At 38.6% G+C, this 24,768-nt stretch overlaps 1 protein-coding gene across 2 annotated transcripts in view; it reads left to right on the plus strand.

Moving 5' to 3' along the window:
- LOC126297737 (hormone receptor 4-like) overlaps positions 1-24,490 on the plus strand; it is a 279,280-nt gene extending 254,790 nt beyond the window's left edge. For both annotated transcript variants that reach the window (XM_049988886.1, XM_049988885.1), the window contains exons 10-13: positions 2,667-2,792; positions 4,423-4,615; positions 8,973-9,100; positions 20,263-24,490. In XM_049988886.1, coding sequence (XP_049844843.1) covers positions 2,667-2,792; positions 4,423-4,615; positions 8,973-9,100; positions 20,263-20,343 — 528 coding nt within the window. In that variant the 3' untranslated portion in view covers positions 20,344-24,490. The remainder of the gene's footprint in view (positions 1-2,666; positions 2,793-4,422; positions 4,616-8,972; positions 9,101-20,262) is intronic.
- The last annotated feature ends 278 nt before the right edge of the window (positions 24,491-24,768 follow it).

The following is a 24,768-nucleotide window of genomic DNA, read 5'->3' on the forward strand; positions in this document are numbered from 1 at the left end:
TCTTACCTCGTTGACCAATGTACGATTAACCTTCGAAAGATTGCCTTGCATAAATTGAGAATTAATGTTAATTTGCCATCTGGTGGTGGCTTTAACAGCTGTCTTCTTAGCAAAGAGAAAATTAATCAATGTTAGCTCTGGCTATTCTATTTCAGTGTCAGATGCTTTCAGCAAACATTACCATAGGTGAAAGATATGAAAAGATAAAAATCTTAGCCCTGACAAGAGATGGAACCAAGGCATTTGGTTCCTTTGTCTAACACTTTACCACTGAACCACCAAGCCACAAAATTATATTAAAATTCATGACTATCTCCACTATAGAATGGTTGGGCAATTAATCTCTCATTTGTTGTTTGTTTTTATGCATGTTCTGGGATACCTTGTGCAAAGCTTTTTAAGTAATGTATACCACATGTGCTCACAGCTGTTAACTGATCTCGACAACCAATTTATGTGTGTGATATATATATATATATATATATATATATATATATATATATATATATATATATATATATATATATATATATATATATATATATGTTACTCTGCTAGATTTCTCTCTACTTACACAGACAGCTTGCTTATTGTTATCTAGATGAAATTTTAAAAGTTTCATGTTGTCATATCTTATACCATAAAAGTCCAGTTTAGACATTGTTTATATCACAAAAATGACCTGGACAAAGCCTTTGTCCCAAAACACCTGAAGGACATATTAAACTACAGAGTTTACATTGGAGTTCTAAAACTGTTTTCAAAATAAAACACACAACTGGTTGTAAGTTACACCCTCCAATCTTTTATAATATCTTGATCTATGGAAGCACCTCCAAAGTGTGAAGAAATCAGTTATCTACCTCTTTTGGAACCAGCTATTACCTTCTTATACAACATGTTCTGGTATAAGGTAGAATGTACTTGTAAATAATTTAGAAGTAAAGGAGATTACTAACTGAATAGCCGAAGCATTGAGTTGATTCCATTTTGGCAGGTGGACTGGGGTGAAATGCTGTTTTGATTGGGGTGGGTGAGGGAGAAAGCGGTGGGAGACAGGAAGAGGGCCTAGGGATGGGTAACTAGTGGCTTGGTGAGTAGTAGCAGGTCTGCTGGCTAGGAATGCAGAAGGAAGGGCTGTCTGGTGCATTGGCTAGGCATGCAACACAGGGGTAACTGATAACTGAGCTGGTGAGGTGCTGTGCGTAATGGAGGTGATGTGGAGGCATAGATTGGAGGGGGTGACAAGATAGAGGAAGGGAAAGCTCTGGTTTAGGGTGTGGGGACAGTGTATTAAAGGTGATTGGGGCCAGTAGGGTTCTGGGAGTGAAGGATGTGTTGCAAGGATAACTCCCATCGGCGTAGGTCAGAAAAACTGGTGCTGGAGGAAAGCATCCAAATGCCAAGGGTTCTGATCCAGCCATTGAACGTGAGCATGTTGTGCTCAGCTGCCTATTGTGGTCAACTTCGTTCTTAGCTACAGTTTGGTGGTAGCCATACATTCTGGTGGACAGCTTGTTGGTTGTCATACTGACAGCAGCTGTACAGTGATTGCAGTAGCATTGGTATATGACATGGCTGATTTCACAGGCGGCCCTGTCTCTGATGGGATAGAATAAATTTGTGATAGGACTGGAGTAGGAACTGCGGAGTGGGTGAACTGGGCAGGCGTTGCATCTTGGTCTTTCACAGCAACACTGACATCCCAAGCACAGGTTGGCAATAACAGGAAACTCCCGTATAGTGAATGGCTTTGAAATGTTTTAACAAGTTTCCTTTCGCTGCTCGATCCTAATCATTTAAAATATTATGATTGGAATCATGTGACTGGCTAACATAAATTTCATGTTACAATATAAAATAACTCTATGGTATGGACAATGATGATATTAATTTTTAAGGTTATAGATGTATTTAAGATACTTATATTGTACATGTAATGTGAACACTAATTTTAATACTTTGATTGCAGCTGTATTTTGATGTCACTGAGAAATACTATTCTAGTGTATGTGGTCAATGGCAGATAAAGAATCTGAATCTTTCTCATGAAGTTTTGGCACTATGCATGTGCTTTGTGCTTCATACAGAACATTTACAAAAGTAGAACTGATGTACACTTCACTCTTCATCATTCACTTTAAACAAACTGACAGGCATTACAACATGACATTCACTATTAAATGATTGCGATAGTGCTACAAACAATATTGTGAGATTGCTAACGTTGACAGGGACTGTACACAAAATGTGATTTACCCATAATCTTACAAATTCCATCAGTTCATGACTAGAACTTATTTTCACCTAAAAAGTACTTTTTTATAACATGCTTAGCTGTAAAACACTCTTTCATGTAACAGACTGAACACCTTATTGGAGATATGTGTTTGGGTGGGGGGACTTCCTCACATAAAGTTAACTTTCAATAGTGACATAGTAAGACTGTGCTGTCTCCACGTGTTGCAGATTTGAATTTGTTGTAAACTGGATAATTAGACCCAAAATGTTTATCGATGATGATGATGATGATGGTGATAATGATAATACTTATAATGTTCTTTTACCTATCGGTATTCTTAGGTCTACTCCCCTTTCTCACTAGACAAATTAGTATTATAGTATTTTTAGTGTTTCTCCTAAAATGAATTTTTTATCTGCTGCAGGTTCATACGAGGCTCTTGACTCACAAATGGCATGAATTGTTGGTTCTAACAACATCTGCGTATCAAGCAATGCATGGAGTTCATAAACTTGCTAACGACAGTAGTGAAGCGGACTTCACTCAGGAGGTCAGTTTTTAATGAATTGTGACATGCTGTGCGTTTTTTACAATAATGATTATTATTTGATAAAGCAAGCACATAGTTACATGGAAATACTAAAATCGGTGAGATTACTGATATAATGTATTTCTTTCATGCAAAAACTGAAAATAAGAGACAGGTAAATTATGCTTCAGTTCCATTCCTGTATAACTGTTTGGAAGGAACTTTAGGGGAAATTAAGGTTAAGCACATGTATATGTTGTAGTGCATTAAACACTAGGTGATGATTTTCATATGTCTTGTTGCAGTGGTCTTAACATTTTCTTAGCCTCATTAATTAATTTGCACAATGAAAGAAGTTTACTTTTTTACAGCAAACATATTTTGCCTTTTAATTTAAAGTGATTCAGTTATGCCAATGGTATCTTATGTTATACTCAATGAATGAATAACTGAATGGATAAAGGACACTCACTTGTTGGCATGTTGGGAGATTGATCATGCGCAGACAATATATGTGCAGCTTCCTGGCAGATTAAAACTGTGTACCGGACCGAGACTCAAACTTGGGACCTTTGCCTTTCGCAGGCAAATGCTCTGCCAACTGCCCACCCAAGCACGACTCACGTCCCATCCTCACAGCTTTACTTCTGCCAGTACCTCATCCCCTACCTTCCAAACTTTACAGAAGCTCTCCTGCGAGAGAGTTAAATTCAAATAGGAATAAGAAGAAATGATTATTTAATAATTGGTTTAAATAATGATGTTCTACAAAGAGAAAACACTATTTCATTCACAGGGCTGTGAGTAACCATCAACTGAATTTACACAGCTACTCTTAATTGTGTTATCAACCATTTTAAAAAATTAACTAGAAGCACAAAATAAATTTCAGAGACTTAGTGCTCTAATAATAATGGAGTACAGAAAAACTTGACACACATAAAATTCACTCCCCTCACACTAGCCTTTAGACAGATTGAAACAATTTGGCCAACTTGTTCAGTTAATTCTTTAAATTAAATTTAAAAAAATGTTTTGGGAAGCCCTTGGAAGTAAGTTTGTAAGATAAAGAAAGAATTTTATTTTATTCAAGTGCAATAGATTATAATAACTTTAATTCATTAACTCTTATAATCTTATGATGCTAATATGAATTATATCATATCTAAAAACATATATCTTAAGAATCTGTGTGCAGGTACTCTTCAGTGGCACAGAAGTGTTAAAATCTGTTATATTGCAGACAAGATATTTGGTACACTGTGATATATTTTTATGACTGATGTATTCATGTTGCTGACTCATTTCTGTACTAAATTTATATCCTATAAGTCACTGCAGACATTGCTTTTAGTCTCATTATTTTAATCATATCTTGTACCCCCACCCCCTATTGAAAATGACAATGATGAGTAAGTGTGTTGTGACACAGTTGCGAAAATACTGAGCTTTTTAAAGATGTGTCTTCAGGACATTTTAGGAGTAACATCAGTTGTGTAATTCTTATTATAATTTTTTTCCTTCTGAAAATGTTACCATTGTAAACTGATTTTCCCCAAAATGTGGTTTCATTGTTAATTAGCAAATAAACATATTTAAGATACAATTGTTCCTTGATTTGTTTGCAAGCTTATCAATGTTCTTGTTCTAGGTATCAAATAATCTGTGTATCCTGCAGACATGTCTCACTTCAATGATGGGTCGTTCAATAACAATGGATCAGTTGAGACAAGATGTAGGGTTGATGGTGGAAAAAATAACGCATGTTACTCTCATGTTTCGCAAAATTAAACTGCAGATGGAAGAATATGTCTGCTTAAAGGTCATCACAATGTTAAATCAAGGTAGTTACTGAAACCATAATTGTATTTAATGTGTGCTGTGTAATCTTACGAAGTACCCTTTAAAGACAAAAATAAAATTAATCAAAGTAAAGTGGCTGGATGTATTTCAGCTAAAGTCATAACCATAGACCACGTCAGTAATAATTATTTGAATTCAACCACTTTCATTATACTTGATACAATTAAACTATGCATTTCAAGAGACAGTGCTCTCTCCAGATGGTTGACTCTCAGTTTACAGTGTACATAAAATAAAATAAAATAAAATAAAACATGTTGGACTATGCTTCCACTTCTTATAGAAAATCATACAGTTCACACATTGCTACTGTGCAGCCAGCAGACTGTGTTCTCTTCTTCAGTTTAGGGTACCAGGATTTTCTGCTGGAATACCACAGACTGAGTGTCAACAAGCTGATTGTGAGTAATTGAATTATATCAGGAACTATTAAAGAGGTTAAATGCAAATAATTATTACTTAAAGTATAACAAATGCTACCTTACATCTGGAAAGTGGATAACATTCAAGCACAGACATTCTTTTGTGCATAATTTAATAGCCCTAGATTCTGGGGGGAAAATCTAGCTTTTGTTATTGTGTTATATTTATTTTTGCCATGTCAGAGTGGCCAGACATATAACAGTGAGTGTAAGTTTATATCCTCACACATTTGTTATATGGAAAAGTGCAGAGAACATGCTTCAAGTGAGCAACCTGTAAACTATAACTGCCAGCTATGAGAAGTTAATATGATTTATCAGTTCTGAAGAACATATAACTTAATGCTGTTATGCTGTTGTTTTTCTATCCTTTTTGCTACAATACATCATGTCTGCTCATCTATGATAAATAAATAACCAACTTGCTCATTCACTAACATTGGTGAGCCCTTGTAATTGCACTCTTATGTCATGGTGCATGTTACAGATGTGTCCAATTTGTTACAGAATGCACTGTTCAGCATTGTCCACATAGACTGGGAAATGCAGTGTGACTTACATGTGATCTACAGTGATCCATTCAGGGTGTAAAGGCTCAACAATATTGTTAGATAGCATCCATAATGTGCCTCCCCCCCCCCCCCAACCCCCCCCCAACCCCCCCCCCCCCCCCCCCCAAAAAAAATATATTTCAGTACCCAACAACTTAATCAAACTGTATTGACAGCATTGTGGAAAATTATCTGTTTATCAGCTGCACAAAATTAATCAGTCCACTTCGTAATGCCAGTGTCAAATGTCATAAACTAGTTAGTTCTGTATATTGGACAACCTTTTTTCTGTATACATTTAGAAGAAAGTAATTTGTTCATATGTAACGTCACTGGGAGTGATAGGAACCAGAGATTTCTCAAGTTGCTATGTGAATCAATACTATTACTGGACAGAGATACTAAATTTCTTCACTCTTTAACCAGCAGCTAGGACCAATATTGGGCTGGTTTATGCCTGGACCAGTAAGGTAGAAGGAAGGTAGTGCTCAGATCTCCCCCACACCAATTTGCATAATGCCATATGGATTGGCAATTTTTGAGGCTGATGATTGGCATATGGCCAGCTGAACCACCAGTTTTGACTGATCACTGGGGCCTGAATTATCAGTTTGGGTGGAGGAAGAGGGGTGTGTGGTAAAAGAGGCTCTCCTTTGTGGGTTCCCACATGTGCTTACCGGAGACTTCAACAAACTACGTGGATGTGCCATGGTATTGGAGGCTGCAATGATGTTGGGGCATAGATGTGGATGGCAGAATGGGTGTGCATCTTCCAGCAGGCTTAGTAGCAGTCCTAAGGTTCTAGTTGTTGTGACTCCTTGACTGCTGTGTCCGGTGGTACTGTTTTTATTTATTTATGTGGCCAGAACTGGTTGCAGTGGCGAATTAACTGATCCTGATTGGCCTTGAAATCAAAAAGTTGATGCCTCCTGTGGCCAGTTATGATACTCTAGATCCATTACAGGATCTGGTCAAAGTTGCAAATCTAGACATGGGAACTAGCCGGATACCACGGCTTTGTGTGCTGGTTATGGACATGAAGCACCAAGCCCAGTGAGTTAAATTTTATATGCTTTTAGGCACAGGCAGGACAGATTGCATGTTCTATGGCAGCAGCAATACTTGGCCGGTAGATGTAGATGTAGCTGTAGCTACTTTGTATGCTGTAATTGGAAACTCATTGTGGGTGTGCCACAAATTATTCTATACTGCAAAACATACATCAGCACAGTGACCAAAGTCTGTATTAAGTCCCATAGGAGGGCAGAATAGGACCTATGCATTACGGTGTTGCATGGTAGGCCAATAATGGATTTCATAGTTATAATGACTAAAGAACAAGGCCCATGGTTTCAGACATTCTGCTGTTTCTTGGGAAACATTGAGTGTGGGTTTAAAAGGGAAACTAGTGATTTATGGGCCATTAATAAGTGAAACTTGTTCCCTTAAAAGAGCACATGATTTTTAATAGCATATATATGAGTACTAAATCTTCCATCTCTATTTGAGAGTACTGAGCAGTGTTAAGAATGCAAATGCTGTAGGTTGTTCCTTACTGTCTAGATGCTTGTGGGATAACACTAATGCCATATTGTGACTTGTCTGTCATGAGCAAGAGATGCTTCTCCTGTGTGAATGTCACTAGAAAGGAACAGATTTAAGGCATTTTTCAAATTCATAAATACGTAATGATAGTTGTCAGACCACATAAAATTGACATCCTTTTCCATGTCTGATAAGTGGATCATAAATTTGGGATGCTAAGTGTATGAACTACCCAAGGCAATTAACCTTACTAAAGAACTGTTGTAGTTTTTGGGTGTGGGGAACTTGAAATTCTAGCATGCACACGATTCCATTCTTGCTCAAAATTTACCTTAGGTATTTTATACGAGGTGCAAAAAAACTACATTTATCCAACCAACAATGAAAGTGTTTCAATTGGAGTTGTGCAAATAGTGCCTGGAAATTCTTTAAATGCTGTTCCCAGGTAAGTCCTGTTGCCAAAGTGTCATACAGGTAATTTGCACAATTAGAAATACCCTGAATGAACTGTTTTAGGTATCTTTGAGAGACCACTAATGACCCCATGGTCTGCCTATGGGCTTGATGACACTTGAGTCTGATAATTTGTGTAATTCAGCTTTCACAGGTTCTCTGTAACAAACGGGACAGATCATGCTGTACAGAGCTGCAGTAGTACTGAAGGTTTAAGTGATGTATGAGCTTAGGAAGTTTTTAGTACAGCCTAATGTTGGTTCAAAAAGTTGGTGGTAGTTTGAACATAGATTTTTTTTGTCATGAAACAGTGTGACAGTTGCAACAAGATTTACTGAATCATTAATTTAAAACCCAAAAAGAGAAAACATGTCCCGGTCAAAAACGTTAGCTGCTACAGGGGAACTGGCAACAAGAATAGTTAGTTATTGAGCTACATTCTTGTACTTACTTGAATTGTGACCAGGCCACACATTTTCTGACTATACGAAAACCCCCTACATGTGAGACAGCCAGAGCAGCAGAAAACCCAATGTTCTCTTCCCCTGTGTCTGCCTCTAACTACACTGCAAATTGTTGATGTTCAGGGTAAACCTTACCTTATGACAAGTGGTATTACAGCAAGAGCAGTGATGCCACCCATCCTTACTGCCTCAATCTGGAAACAATTTTTGCAGCTTAGAACTGTGGAAATATGTAGGCTGTGAGGAGATGGTTGGGCAACTTTTACATGTTGCTAATGGTGTTGCAAGTAATGAGTGTTGTGCTAAATGGTCTCTATTTGGCAATCTACTAAGACTAGGTGGGTGGGTGGGAGTTACTAGCTACTGTTAACCTATCACAGTTCACCTGAATACTATGTAAAAGTGACCCAAATGATATCAAAGATGATGGTGAGTGTCAATATGATGTTGACTTCACCTTCTTTGACTATGTAACCAAATTGATGCATATGCTATGGATACTAAAGTAGAATGAAGTAATGAACAGTCTTGTAGTGTCTAATACTGATAAACTGTTTAACATTGTCAAATACATGTATATTTTAGAGTATCAAGTTACTTCATTTGTGAAGTAACTGCAGAAGACTACTTCAGTGATGTCTTGTAATGTCTGGAATCATTCGGAAATCTTCCTAGTATGCATGTGGTGATAAATTCATTACATAAATCTGCTCTTGTCTCTGTGTTTACAAAGCTGCAACTGTTTTTCATATCTAAATGTTTGACATGTGGCACCATTTCCTGTTAAAATAGTTAATGTAGCTATGAAAATAGTTCTGTGTTATTCTTCATTAACACAGTGACTATTTACAGTATTTTAGGACGTATTTAAAATAGCTACATTTACATTTTACTCCTTTCTAGGTCGAGGTAGCACGACAGAACTGGAAGCAATTCAGGAGCGGTATACTATGTGTCTCAGAAGTTTTGTGGAAAACAAATTTCCACAGCAGCACTCTCGTTTCCACGACCTTATTCTGCGGTTACCAGAGGTATGTCAGATAATTATTTCTCATAATGTATTAAGTCTTCTTCATGGCCTATGAAACTGAGTTTTGTAAGAAATGTAAACATTAAAAAATAGTCACTAATTAGTCTGCAGAGTTGGAGAGAAGAACAGGAAACTTCCATTGTTGTGGTTCCTAGCAGTGGTGGTTATTTGTCACTGGCTTCCTTTGAGCTTCATATGTTCTAAAATACTTGCATCAGTAGTAGTCATGATCATGGCCTTAGCCATAACACTTTCAACACTGCCCTCTTTACACCCGGCACTTGGCTGTGAACTGCCATATTTAATGAATGTTTGAAATTAGATTGCAAAGAACAGGAAAATGATAGGAATATGGTTCTTGCATCACTTAAAAGGAAAAAGTAAGAGCTTTACATGATAGTGAGTTTATTTTACAATATAAAATACAAATGGGTGTTATAATTAAAAAAAGAAAACAAAAATATCGCGGATAAAAAAAGTTTTACATGATCTCTCTCTTGAGTAATGCCATTATTACTGTATCTAAATTTAAAACAAAATATCACTTGACTGTCTAACTGCCGGTACCTGTAAACTAGAGTATTTTAATAGTTCAGATGTAGTTAGCCTTCGTGTGAAAATCCTGGAAACACTGTGGGACGCAAAGGCCAACGCCACAGTCCTTGTATCACCATCTACTTCCTTCCTGATGATGCGCTTACCCGTCTCTTTCTTCCCCCTGTCTGAACATACTTTGCAGTACCTAGTAGTATTCACCTTGTTTACAGTGGGTGGGACCTTCTCTAGAAAGTGCCTTGCAAATGTCCTCTCAATTTGTGAGGATGAAGCGGCTTGTTGCTGAAAAATATTTCCGCTCTTCTCAGCCAATTTCTTCCCCATTCTGTGAATAAAGTCTCCGAGGAATACATTCTAGCTAGTGTTCTCTTTATATAAAATAAAACTGTTGACAGTTGACACTATAAACAAGTGGAAAAACAGCTTTTACCACCACTCAAAGTTTTTCGGGCAAACGGGCTCTTCAATTTATGAACAATTGAGACATATACATACCTGAATCGTGACTTGTACTTTCGTCTGGAGAGTACGAATCCTCTTTGTCTGAATCATCAACTTCAGATCCTTTATCTCCATAAAGAATATCTAAGATCTCTGCCTCCGTCAACTCGCTGCGCGATATTTTCACGATCGTAAACACCTGTGAATGAACTGCAGGTAACTTTGACTTTGCAGTGCTCACAGCTGCTCCCAGGATGAGATAGCCAATAAGTGCTTGCCTCTTGCAGAAGAAGAATGACATACGTCCACATTAGTTGACGAAACTGCTTTGGAGCCGAATAAAGGCTCGCCTGTATGGTATATGGGCGCTGTCGCCAAAGTCAGGGCGGCCACGCTCGTATGGCGTACGGGCACCGTGCTCTAAGTGTTAATAACTCTAGATCTGAAATCTTGAAAAAGCATACTGTTTAGGAACATGCTTATTAATATAAATTTCAGGCATTTATTGCTGATTTTTTAATCATTCACTGCTCTTAACAAGTAGGAAATAGATCACTGACTATGGCTCCAGTTCTGTGCTCTGCACTGATGACAAAAAGATTGATTTTAAATGCCATTAGTCCGGTCATCAAAATATGGAAGACTTTGGACTGTAAAACATTGTATTCAGGGGCACATCATGGGAGATTTAAATGTGAAATTGCATCCTAGTGTGTGTGTCAGTCATGGGCTTAGAGGGAGACAGCAGCTATATGAGGTAGGAATGGAGGAGGAACAGACAGCAGTTGCAAGGGATAGGAATGCAACACAATAACACTGGAACTGTTCACAGTTTACAGTGATGATGATGATGATGATGATGATGTGGGGAAATATATTCTGGGCAGGTGACAGAATAGAGGAAAGGGAGATTGTGGGGAAGAGAAATGGGTGCAGAGAATTAAGAGATATTAAGGCCAGGAGAATTACAGGAGCAAAGGATGCAGTACAAGAATAAATCCCATCTTTGTAGTTTGGAAAAGTGGATACAGATGGCACAGCTTGTGAAGCAACCACTTAAATTGAGAATTTTGTGCTCGGAAGAGTGTTCTGTCACTGGCTGGTCGGCGACAGTAAGTCATTTGTTGGGTTGACTGTAAGATGGTGGTCGTGGTCATGGTCATATAAAATGCTGTGCAAAAACTTCAAAATAGCTGTTATATGACATTTCTGCTTTCACAGATGACCCTGCTTCTGCCTGGGTAGGATAAGCCTATGACAGGACTAGAATATGTCTTGCCAGATGGGTAAATTGGACAGGTCTTCCACAGGGATATGAACGATTGTATCGGTGAACTGGGAGTGGGTGTGGCTTACGAATGGACCAGTTGGAACAACTGAACCATCTCCTCCATCAGGGCTGTGCCTATCATTGTGCCTGGATATGAGGGCCCTGCTACCCACAATTCTGTCCACCCATGGTAGTCCGCTGCCTACCTGACCTACAAAATATCCTGTGGAGTGGCATAGGGACGCACCAAAACACAGCACCTCACTTCAGTCTGTTTGCTAAACTGCAGTCTCAGAACAATGTAGTAGAGTTGTGTGTGTGTCTCAAAAATGGATTCATCTGAAATATTGAAAATTTTTCATGTATCTGTTGATGAATCAATGCCTCTGCTACTTTCTATGTTGTTGCCTTTACTCCTAAATTATTTTTAAAACTAAGTAATTCACATCCAAATTGTAAATAAGGAAAATATGGAAAAATAAATTGCCCAGCAGCCTCTGTAAAAATGTGAATGAAGTGCACACTATGAAAGTGTACGGTAGAAAGCAGAAGCTAAATCAATCAGTAATGAAGACAGTAGTTCTAAGAATTTCCAAAGAGGGCATTTGCCAGATCAAGAGAGTAGTAGTTGTTGGTAGTAATTGATGCAAACTGTAGAAAGAAAGAACTGAGAAATCAAGAGAAAAAAGGAAATGAATGACTGAGAATGTGTTTTGCAGTAATTAGAAAAGAGACTGAGATTAAAAAAAAAGCAGGGAAGATTGAGCTGCAGGTCTGAACTCGTAGTCTTCAAAAGTAATGTCAGTTTGTCAAAAAGACAAAATGAACTCCCATGATGCTGCTGCTGGCTTAGTGATTAATGTCTAAAGCAACTTACTGATTCTAATTGCTCCTTATACCCATTAATTTTTGTTGGAATTATAATAATAGCAAATTATGTTACTATTATTCTTACAATCTGAGTAATCAGATTTAGTATGTATATGCCAGTTTAGTACAGTTCTGTTGGCAGAATTCTTTGTGCAATAAGTAGACTGAGTTAATAATGAGGTCACAGTAGATATGCAAGGCGCGAGCATGGGGACAAATTTTTATCAAGGGAAGTCGTGTGCAAAAGCACATGCTTGTATTGAATGTGGTGTGAATGTTGTAAAATCTAGACAGATATATAATACAATCTTATGCAAGACAATTGTAGAAATTTGAACACAATTAATTCTCTGTTTTGTCCATGATATCTCAGTTGCATATATCTATCCAAATGAGTAACATTGGTAGCATTGTAATTTATACAAAACATTATTTTGTCTCATTTCTCTTCACCTTAAGACAGTCAATCATACTCTTATTTTCTCCTAGACTGTGAATTTGTTTAGTATTTTGAGAAGAAAGTGAGAAGCTTTCTGTGAGTGAAAACTTATACACTGACTAGGTGATAGATCTTTCTGTATCAGGAGGATATGGTATTGACTCTCAGCTCACCATTTTGGAAGCCATTTATCATCCTGGCTTCCTCTTACAGCCATTGGTCCATTGACATTTAAAAAAAGAGAGAACAGATATTGTCTCGTGAGACAAGTCAGTATGTAGCTTGTTGTTGACCACTCAGACTGTGTATTGGAAATGTTGCTTGATACTTTCATACTTTATCTGAAAAACAACAAGTTGCACCATCTCTGGTTAACTCAAATCAAAGCCAAGGGCACTCCACATCCAGTAATTGTTATTAGCTCTGACTTCATGTTGACTGTTTGCATTGCAAATTATAGGAAACAGCACAGTAGGTAAAAAGGTGGTAAGCTGTCCATGCACAAATTTTTAGAAAGTTAGTGCTTAGAAAATCAGTGCTGAAAAATCCAAATATTTGGCATCACACTAATGAATGTATTTTTCAGGTAAGTAAACATTATTGCTTAAAGCTGTTTGTTGCTATCCACTCATTAATGTGCAGAATGTATGGGGCACTGCCTATGTAACACATAGCAGTGCATATCTTAAGCATATGTTTGTGCAAGTAGATCTACTCTTGTTAGTATTCTGCTTTTGGTAATAGCTATGATGCAAGATTGTCAGTGGTTCTGATGTGAACATCATAGGTTATTCACCTGAAACCTAGGCACATATAAGGGACAGATAGGGTGTCTGACATTATGATAAGGTGTAACTACAGCAGTAGTTAATTTGAGTATGTCATAGAACTGCACAGGGATCAAATCAACATTTTACTTTATTTATATAGTTCTTGGTTTATAGTACCAACAGAAGCAGTTACCTTCTGAACATTGAAGTTCTGTTAGATAGAATAGCTGTGCTGTGCTTTATAAAACTGTAGGGGCCATGGGTGTGACCCCTACTGTGACAGGGCTAAACTGGGTTGGCAGAGGCCAGGAGGCTGAAATTACCCCCCCCCCCCCCCCATGGGCAGGGTTAGCAGTGTAGCGGTGAGTGGTAGTCATCTGATGTATCATTGTAGTCCCAACATTTGTTTATCGCTCATCGACTACAACAGTCATGATGATAATTGAAGAGGCCAACATCACCCAGATGTATGTCGAAGGTGGCCTGCAAAGAGGTGCGACCGTCAGCAAGTTGCTGGGGCCTATAGCGTCATTACAGTTTATAGAGTAATGACAGCAGAAATAATGCAAGTACACTGACAGTAGCACCGGATTAAAGCCTGCAATACAGACAAGAGGCCGCACTGGACAGGGTGTGCTTAGATGTGCAGAATCATGCCATGGACCCTGTGTTGATAGATGGCTCGCAGCAGCAGCAGCAGCAGTGTCTGCCTACACAAGCAGAAGCAGGCAACAAGAATTTTGTCCACATAAGTAAAGGTGGCTGAGCGGCTGCATTACCCCATATTTGAACTGTAGGCCACCAGATGGTCCACCAGTTGGAGGGCGCTAAGCCTACAGCACTGTCCTTAGTGTGAGCAGCAGGGCCACAACTAAGAGCAGCAGGGTACAGAGGTGGAGACTTGTTGATGCACATAGACTAGGAGACCAACTTAGATCCCCCTTTTGGAGCTGATGGCTGACAGTACCATCCCTCTGGCTAGAAATGAGAAGTATTTATTTGAGTGTGGCCAGTCCTTGTTTTGCTAAAGCATCGGCTTCTATCACACAAGCTATAACAGAACAGTGGGTCGGATGTCAAGCAACCAGATCACCCACACTGCAGCAGCTCCATCTTTCTCTTGCTTGAATGGTATTATATCTCTGGTCCCTCCACTTGTCCGTAGCCTGTGGTAACCATCTCAACACCTCATAAACAGTACTTGTCATATCAGCGAGTAGCCCGTGATGTAACTTCAACTCGCTGGTCCGAATTGACCCTCTTCTGCAGTGTCTTGCATTATCTGTAGAAGGTGTGTGTATTTTACTCAGTCACACCTTTAAATTATTTGTGACACAATGTGCTTCTTCCTTCAGAAGATCCAGCACACTTAATTCAGCTCAGAGCAATTCCACTATGTCTTGATACATATTTTAAAAGTTGACAATTATATACAATACATTGGTTCCTCATTTGCACTAGTTCAGCTTAAACCACAATGTTCATTGGCTGTTTCTTAATTATAAACGGTACTTTCCATAATTAGTCTGCTGGACTTTCCTTTCCTCTTTATAGGACTCATGATTCTGTTTTATCATCTTACAAATAGTACATCACCAAATTCTCTTTCATTGTCAAATTCATCAGCAATCATTTAACAGTAAATAGTTCTGCTCAGTCTTTTCTAATGCATAGCATTTCTTCTTGTACATCCAGCAGCTTCTTATCTAATTCCTACTTAACTAAGCATTTATTTTTGTCTGTCTGGTGGTTTCTGTGCTCTTTGCTTTGGTATACCATCCAGAACTTTGTCTTTTAAACAAAAGTTACCTTTACTTTTTCTCCAAAAACACGTACTTAAATCTATGCTCATACAACAACTACATAAGGTACCACCACACACGATACAGTGATCAGTAGTTTCACTTACTCCCTTTACTTAAACACTAATTACAGATAGACTTCTTGTTGCAATTCCATTCTTTCTTTTACCTTGTTCATCAAAACCAACTTCCTATCTTAAAGATATCATATGCAGTTTAGGTAATTCTACTTTCATCATAATAGACCCTTACTACAACATGTCATTTGTAGCAGTCTCCTTCAACTGAAACAATGTCTTCCTTATTTCACCTGCGTGCTGCCAAAGAACAATTACATGATGTTTTTTCTTACCTTCAGTACCTGTGACACTACAAGTCTTACCAGCTTTTTTTTATGATGATCGCATACACATTCCTGAAAGGATTCTGCCTTTTTGGCTCAATCATTAGCCTTGCAAACCTTTCCTCTCTCTTCTCTTCCTCAGTCCTCTTCTGAGGAGGCGATGCCACTACAGGTGGTGATGAATTTGCATCCTTTGAAAGTGAGTGAGTCTGTACTTGTTTATTATCCTCACAATTTGCAACATAACTAACAGCAGTACCTTCCTGTGCATACTTTGTAATATCTATAACATAATTACTGTGTGCAGTTCCACAGTTCCACTCTGCACAACCCAAAAATCATTTGAAAATGTATAGCCCTGTGGAGCCCAGGCTGTGTCGTATCTAAACAACCACCATTATCACCCAGTGGCATAAATACCACTATTGCACCTGTGCAAGTATCAACCATATTGCTAATTACATACTCATCTGCGTCAGTGCAGCACACAGTTGCTGTATCTCATACTACAGCTACTTCAGACTCTGCATTTCCCCAAGATATTAGAGCTGATAATTCTACATTACTCTGCATAATTTCTGCAATACCAGAATTTTGTGCATCTATTAAACTCGGCTTCCTTCTCCTTATTTCATGCTCCCACACAAGCACTCTTGCTTTTTAATCTTTGATGCTCCCTCAAAATTCTAATATTATTTACTGCTGGGGAAACATACTTGACATTTTCATTCCACCAAGCTTCATATTCCTGTCATATTTTCTCCACTTCTTCTGGAGCAATTGGTCTATGCCAGTCTTATTTCCTTTCCTTCTTGACTTTTACTTTCTCTGCTATATTTGCCTAGTGTGCTTCCAGAGCCTTATTTACTTAGATGTATTCGCATTGTTTGCTTGCAACTGAGCTGCTTGAGCTGCTAAAAGTTGCAACGTTTCATCCAGCGTAGTCCCATATGATATCGCCTCTCTGACAGTTATATAAAAAAACCTCGGTACAGAGAACAACATAAAATAATAATAATAATAATGATGGTGGTGGTGGTGGCCCTTGAATGTATTACTAATGCAACATTCTTCTTATAAATTAATCTTTACACCTGAATACCTACTTAAGACTAAAAATTACATGCTTAAACTTAACAAGCCATACCTGTTGCTCAAAGCCAAATATATAAAACCAGTTGGCTCTCCATGGCAATTGCAGTCATACAAAAACACAAAAAAGTACTGAACTCATTTGCTGCATGTGCATGAAACAGCAGCCCTGTAGTTGATGAGCCATCTTCTCCAGGGATGGTAGTTGGTGAAGTTCCTCTGTCATTGAATGTAGAGGTGGTAGAACTTGTTGTTGAGACCGGTGGTGTGATCTCTACTGTAGTGCGGTTGAACCTGGTTGGCAGAGGTCAGGAGGCCAGCAGTTCATCACCCTGGGTGGGCTATCAGTGGAGTGGTGAGTGGATGCCTGTTGTTGCCTCATGCATCTTCATTAAAATGCCTTTGTTGAAACATTCATTTATCATTCGCCAACTAAAACACTCATTATGGTACTGGAGAAGCCAGCATTACCTGACCATAAGTGGGGTGGCCTGCAAGGAGGAGCGGCCGTCAACAGACGGCCCAATGTTATACAGCATCATATGGCTGGTTGAGTGATGACAGCAGTGTTGCGGCAAGAACAGGAGTGGGTGGCAGCCTACAGTACAGATGAAAGGCTGCTCAAGTGCACAGGACAGGGTTTGCTGAGGCACACAGAATCCAGCACGGATGAGATGGCTCACAGCAGCAGCAGCAGCAGCAGCAGTAGTGCCTGCCGACATGATCAGAGGCAGGCAGCTAGAAGTTTGCACGCACAAGCAAAGTTGCTGAGTGGCTGGACAGCCCCAGGCTTGAACTGGAGGCCACCAGGCGGCCCACCATTTGGAGGGGGTCAAGTCCATAGCATTGGTCTTAGAATGCGTAGCAGAGCCACAGCTAACAGCAGTATGGTTGATCCACTAGACCATAGTAGGTCTGGTGGCTGACAGCCAGCCATTCATCTGACTAGAGATGAAGAATGTTTATACAGGCTTGACTTGCCCTTGTTTTGTTAAAGTATGTTTCTGTCACTCAAACCATGACAGAACCATGGCTCAAATGTCAAGCAAGCAGGTCACTCATCCTGCAGCACATCTGTCTTTCTGCTGCATCAATACTATTATGGCTCTGGTTCCTCAGCTTGGCTGCAGTCAGTCTCAGTGCCCCACAGACAGAATTTGTCAGTTCATCTGGCTAACCTGAACTGGCCTGCTTCTGTAGCCTCTTGTGTTAGCTGTGGAAGGTTTCTCAGTTTTACTCAGCTGTGCCCAATAAATTATTTGTGGTGTACAAGATAAGATGTTAGTGGCAGCTCTCAAAATTTGGGCTGGTTCTTTAGACTTAAAAGCTTTTGTAAAGGTCATGGAAAGGCCATGAGAGAATTGTAATATAAATTTGGGAATGATTAATAATGTTACTGTATGTGGAGATAAAACTAAAACAAAATACACTCCTGGAAATGGAAAAAAGAACACATTGACACCGGTGTGTCAGACCCACCATACTTGCTCCGGACACTGCGAGAGGGCTGTACAAGCAATGATCACACGCACGGCACAGCGGACACACCAGGAACCGCGGTGTTGGCCGTCGAATGGCGCTAGCTGCGCAGCATTTGTGCACCGCCACCGTCAGTGTCAGCCAGTTTGCCGCGGCATACGGAGCTCCATCGCAGTCTTTAACACTGGTAGCATGCCGCGACAGCGTGGACGTGAACCGTATGTGCAGTTGACGGACTTTGAGCGAGGGCGTATAGAGGGCATGCGGGAGCCCGGGTGGACGTACCGCCGAATTGCTCAACACGTGGGGCGTGAGGTCTCCACAGTACATCAATGTTGTCGCCAGTGGTCGGCGGAAGGTGCACGTGCCCATCGACCTGGGACCGAACCGCAGCGACGCACGGATGGACGCCAAGACCGTAGGATCCTACGCAGTGCCGTAGGGGACCCCACCGCCACTTCCCAGCAAATTAGGGACACTGTTGCTCCTGGGGTATCGGCGAGGACCATTCGCAACCATCTCCATGAAGCTGGGCTACGGTCCCGCACACCGTTAGGCCGTCTTACGCTCACGCCCCAATATCGTGCAGCCCGCCTCCAGTGGTGTCGCGACAGGCGTGAATGGAGGGACGAATGGAGATGTGTCGTCTTCAGCGATGAGAGTCGCTTCTGCCTTGGTGCCAATGATGGTCGTATGCATGTTTGGAGCCGTGCAAGTGAGCACCACAATCAGGACTGCATACAACCGAGCCACACAGGGCCAACATCCGCCATCATGGTGTGGGGAGCGATCTCCTACACTGGCCGTACACCTCTGGTGATCGTCGAGGGGACACTAAATAGTGCACGGTACATCCAAACTGTCATCGAACCCATCGTTCTACCATTCCTAGACCGGCAAGGGAACTTGCTGTTCCAACAGGACAATGCACGTCCGCATGTATCCCGTGCCACCCAACATGCTCTAGAAGGTGTAAGTCAACTACCCTGGCCAGCAAGATCTCCGGATCTGTCCCCCATTGAGCATGTTTGGGACTGGATGAAGCGTCGTCTGACGCGGTATGCACGTCCAGCACGAACGCTGGTCCAACTGAGGCGCCAGGTGGAAATGGCATGGCAAGCCGTTCCACAGGACTACATCCAGCATCTCTACGATCGTCTCCATGGGAGAATAGCAGCCTGCATTGCTGCGAAAGGTGGATATACACTGTACTAGTGCCGACATTGTGCATGCTCTGTTGCCTGTGTCTATGTGCCTGTGGTTCTGTCAGTGTGATCATATGATGTATCTGACCCCAGGAATGTGTCAATAAAGTTTCCCCTTCCTTGGACAATGAATTCTCGGTGTTCTTATTTCAATTTCCAGGAGTTTATGTAAAATATCCTCTTCAGGTAGTGATGTGTAGCAGTGAGCAGTCAAAGAAAATTCTGGCGCTGGATAAAATTTATTATGTTTTTGGATGTATATGTTCCAGAAAAGATTTATCATCTTATATATCACAGTAAAATGTGTCATTTGTGGATGAGGGTTACCTGTTGATTTTGTATCTACTGCATATTTACATGTAGCCTTCACAGAGACAGAGATGGTAATATGGAAATAAAATTTTATTGTTCTATCTGTCTGTAATGTCATTAACAGATTGTAAGATGCATAATGGAAATTTGATTAGGATACCAGTCAGAATACACATAAGATTTTAAAGCATGAAGGACAAGGTGGAGATTTACTACAAAATTCATCTTATGGTAAATCTGACATAAAATTTGAAAGCTAGAAATTGACCATGTTGTTGTTGTTGTTGTTGTTGTTGTGGTTAAAATACGTGACTCAAATGTAGAAGAGTGGAATCTGAATTTGTTTACTCATCCATATTTACCTTTCTTGCAGTTTCTCTACACCTTTGGGTAGGTTGAAAATCAGGCCTGAATAGCTAAGTCATTAAGAGCCATGTCTGTAGTACCAGTGTGGCATACAGCTTCACTTCATTCTGGAGTTTCATGTTTTTCATGATAACTGGCCATAATGATATGTTGTCACTCCCAAAATCGTTGAAGACATTTAGTGAAACACTCATGTAATTCAGTGCTTTTATGTTGCAGGTACAGTCAGCAGCTACTTTACTGCTGGAAAGCAAAATGTTTTATGTTCCGTTCCTCCTGAACTCTGCCATTCAAAGGTAGTACATCAACAAAGCAGATAGCAGTATTTACGAGCAGAACTGTGACAATCGATCGAGGACTAGTGACCGTAATGTGACTATTAAATCTAAAATATGTATTTGCACTTCACAGAAATCTCTCTCAGACTTTTATGATACAAAAAAGTGAGATAGATAGTTGCACTACTGCTATGTAATACTTCTTCCCAGTCTCTGGAAATAGTGTGGTTTTGTTGAGCAGCTGCAAGATGAGGCCAGTGAGGAAACTGAATCAGTTACCATAACCATTACTGGAGAAGGCTTTTGTACTGGTTGCCAATTTGAATGAAAAATAAATATTTGATTTTACAAGTCAGATATGAACTGTTAGGGAAGAACGTACTAGAATTTATTCATTAATAAAATTGTTACCATATTGAGAATAGACTGCTGTTTCATGAAGACTGGTGTTTTAGCCTTTGCCAGGCTGAAATTATACAAGAAAAGCATTCAAAGGCTAAAGTGAGACTAAGTTAGATTAATCGTAGGACAAAAGTAATTTACAAATAAGAAGTATATTTTGCAGAAGACACATGTGGTAATGAGATGCCTGTATCTCATATATATGTATATGTTTACTATTAATGACAGAGCAGACATGTGATGGAAGCCACATTTATAAATGGGTGAATGACCATTTAAATTCCTATACTGTTGTTACCATTACAGTTTGTTGGAAAACATTGTTGTAACCAAAGTATTCTTACGCTGCCTTAAGTTACCGGAGACCTCCCAGTAGGGACATAATTTAAATTCTAATTAAAATGGCTGAAATGACATTTGCCCCTGTATAGTATTCTCAGTTTCAATTTTTTCTGTTATAGTGATATTTCCATTTACCATTTACAGTAGTACTTCACTGAATGACATAATACCATTTAGCGCACTATTACTTTGGTATAACTTCTCTTAATTTTGGAGTAATGTCAAAGCGAAACAGTAAAGACTCTCATTCTTAAAATAAAAATAGGAAGTTACCAGCATCATGCAAATGTAATTTTAAGAAATATGTTCCTTTTTTATAATTAAACAATTATTTTGAATGGAATATTGAAGTATTGTATAAATGGTTATACAAATTTTTCTTCTTTTTTGTTTTTATTTGTTTGTGTACAGGAGATGGCACATTACACTGATTTAAAGGGATGAACCCTTTAAACACTACAGTCTGTAAAGATTTTTGGGTCTCTGTCACAAATATTAGATTTGACAATGACAACTCATCCGACAGAATAAAAACATTGAAGTACAAAAAATGAAAATAAAAAATTTTGGTATAAAAGGCTTTTGACAGAAATAATTTCCACAAATTAATGTAATTGTATGCTTTGAATGGCATTACTTTTGTGAAGTAATGTTGTAGATCATTAGTATTTGAAATTTTTTTAATGCCTGCAAACGTTAGTAATTTATGGATGTACAAAATTGCCTTTATAATTCTACATAGACACTGTATATTGTTTTGTGTTTGGAACTTTCCATAACTTCATATTAGTTGAATTTCAGGTTATAGTTTTTTGTTACATTCTTTTAAATATTTTTGATTTTATTACCAAAAGGCACAAATGGAATGCTAATGCTGTTAATGTCTTCGTGGCACTGCTTCAAAAATATGTTTGTAACTCTCTAAAGTTAAGCAAATGTTTTGACTCTCATTAAATGAAACGAAGAAATACGTGGTGCTAGGTCTCCAGAGAGAAATAAATTTGGTTAACAGTCTTTTAATGACTATAAATGATTAAAATGTAAGATTAAAAAAGAAACTAATGTGAAGCTTTGAAAAAGCTCCTGTTGTTGCCTTGTGTTGTTCAGAATTATAAAGTGTTATCAATTGCATGTCATTGTTATCTAAAATGTAAATAATATGTTAGTATATTTGAAAGTTTTATTTTAAAGAATGACAGTATCTGAAAGGAGTTCTGGTGTACTTCAAAGAAGTCTGTTTTTAATGCAAAATAGCCCAGAGAACCTAAACATATACAGTTTGTTTAATGAGTATGGAGAGTACTCAATTACATTTTAACCACATTTGGTATCACTACATTTCAAGCAATGCTGCCATGAAAACAAAAATGTGAATGTGTACAGTTTTTCATAATACCAGAGTACTTAATCAGTCATAAAAAGTGTACACATGGGTAATAGTTTTACCCATTGTTTTCCAAATCCAAAAATGTTGAATAAATAAAAAACTTTTAAAGCTTTTGTTAGCCCGGTTAGATTGTATCTCTGATATGTTACATCATCCTTGTTTAAGAAACGAGCAACAGAAGAATATTTCTACAGTGACATTATTTAGTGGTCTTGTGTGAAACAACTCATAACTTAAAATTACCAGTAAAATTTTGTTGCATCTCTGTATGTAAGCCTGTCTCACATGGTAGTGTTTTGATCTTCCTCAGAATAAACCTGGTACAATGCAAATTAATGTATTTTATATTAATAATATAAATGATCTCAACAGTTGAAACCTTTAAAGTCATATTCTACATCTACATTTATACTGTACAATCCACTTTTCAATGTATGGTGGAGGGTATCTAATATTTGTGGCAAAACATTATAATCTCATACTGTGATGATCCAGAATTTGTGCGAATATACAGTTTTACCCTCTTTCCAACCTGCATTTTAAGTCTCTCTTAATCCTCTTCTTCCCCTTCCCGTACCCCTTCATCCTCCTCCTCCCACCAAAACCCCCACCCTACACTCATTCCATCTTCACTGCCCCACCTTCACTCAGTACTGCAGCTCCCCTTTTGCTAATTCAAATTTCAAAATTTTATTTCTGTGGGCTATTTTGGCCCCTGTTTCAGCTTTTTTCATAATTTTACTTGTAAATGCTGGTCATCACATTAACTATCTAACCCATTGTAGCTATACCAGTCATTTGTCAACCATGTGTCATGAGAATTAACAGACATAAAAGCTACACTATGTAATGACAAGATTATGAGAAGGGTAGTTGCTACTCACCATATAGTGGAGATGCTGAGTCGAAGATAGGCACAACAAAAAGCGTGTCGAAAAAGAAAACTTTTGGCCAAAAAGCCATAGTTAAAAATAGACAACGTACGTACACACACACACACACACACACACACACACACACACACACACACACACACACACAAACTGCATTTCACGCACATATAACCACAGTTTCTGGCAGCTGAAGCCAGAAGTTGAGTGTGGCTTCAGCTGCCAGAGACTGTGGTTTTGTGTGTGTGTGTGTGTGTGTGTGTGTGTGTGTGTGTGTGTGTGTGTGTGTGTGTGCAACAAAGGCCTTGTTGGCCAAAAGTTCACTTTCCAACAGTCTTTTTGTTCTACCTTTCTGCGACTCATTATCTCTGCTTTATGCTGAGTAACAACTATCCTTTCCATAATATTGTTACAGTATGTAGTGAGTTCTTCATGTGTGTCATCTGTGTGATGTAATAGTGACATAAACTTTCTCTAAAATGTGATTATGCCAACATGACATTTTATTGTTAGTTTTATAAATGTTCCATTGCCATAGCCCATAACATGCAATAACTTGGCTGGTAGATATGAAAAATAACTGAAGGCTTTGTGTTGTTTAGCTCAATGAATTGTGGTCTTTTTTTCAGTTTCTTAGTGATTCTCTCTTTTTTTCCTGTGTGTGTGTGTGTGTGTGTGTGTGTGTGTGTGTGTGTGTGTGTGTGTGTATGTGAGAGAGAGAGAGAGAGTGTGTGCTTCAGTGAATGACCATGAATGTGAGCAGTAATATAGTAACATGTGTGTCTTTCATTTGAAAAAAGAAAAAAAACTGAATATTTTGTGTTCAGGTAGTGACCATTCTAACTTGCTATATAGTTTCTCACTTTGAGTTAAAATTTTGCTTTTGTATCAAGTAATACAGTTTTAGAACACATTTTGTTTAGGATGTGCTTGTGATATACTATGTTACAGTAGTACAGTGAGAATAATTTTGTGAACAGTTACAAAATACTGCATTTAACTCAGTGTGCCAGCAGTTAGTCAGTGTTGGAGATTTACACAGATTTAAAGTGAACCGTGGTGTCATATGACTGTTTTAAGTGTTACCATTTTTTGTTTCTGTTAATAGAATATTATCCATAGTAAAGTGCCTTGTGAAATTCTCTTGATTTGTGGATGATTTTTGCATTTTTGTATCCATATTTCAATTTAAAAGCTGCAGCTCTACAGTTTATGCTGATGTTTAAAAATCCTTAACATTTACTGTGGCCTGTTATGTAGACATGAAACAATGCAGGTATGAAACACTAATTTTAAATATTTAGTTGAAAAAAAAAAATTCATACAATGTTGACAGTAATTAGTTGTGTTATATTCATAATTAAAAAAGGATTTCAGGTGAACATCTTTCTAGTGTACTTGATACTCTTTTTTTAATTGATGAGAA

This window comes from Schistocerca gregaria, chromosome X, assembly GCF_023897955.1.
Source record: "Schistocerca gregaria isolate iqSchGreg1 chromosome X, iqSchGreg1.2, whole genome shotgun sequence".
Taxonomy (NCBI): Eukaryota; Metazoa; Arthropoda; class Insecta; order Orthoptera; family Acrididae; genus Schistocerca; species Schistocerca gregaria.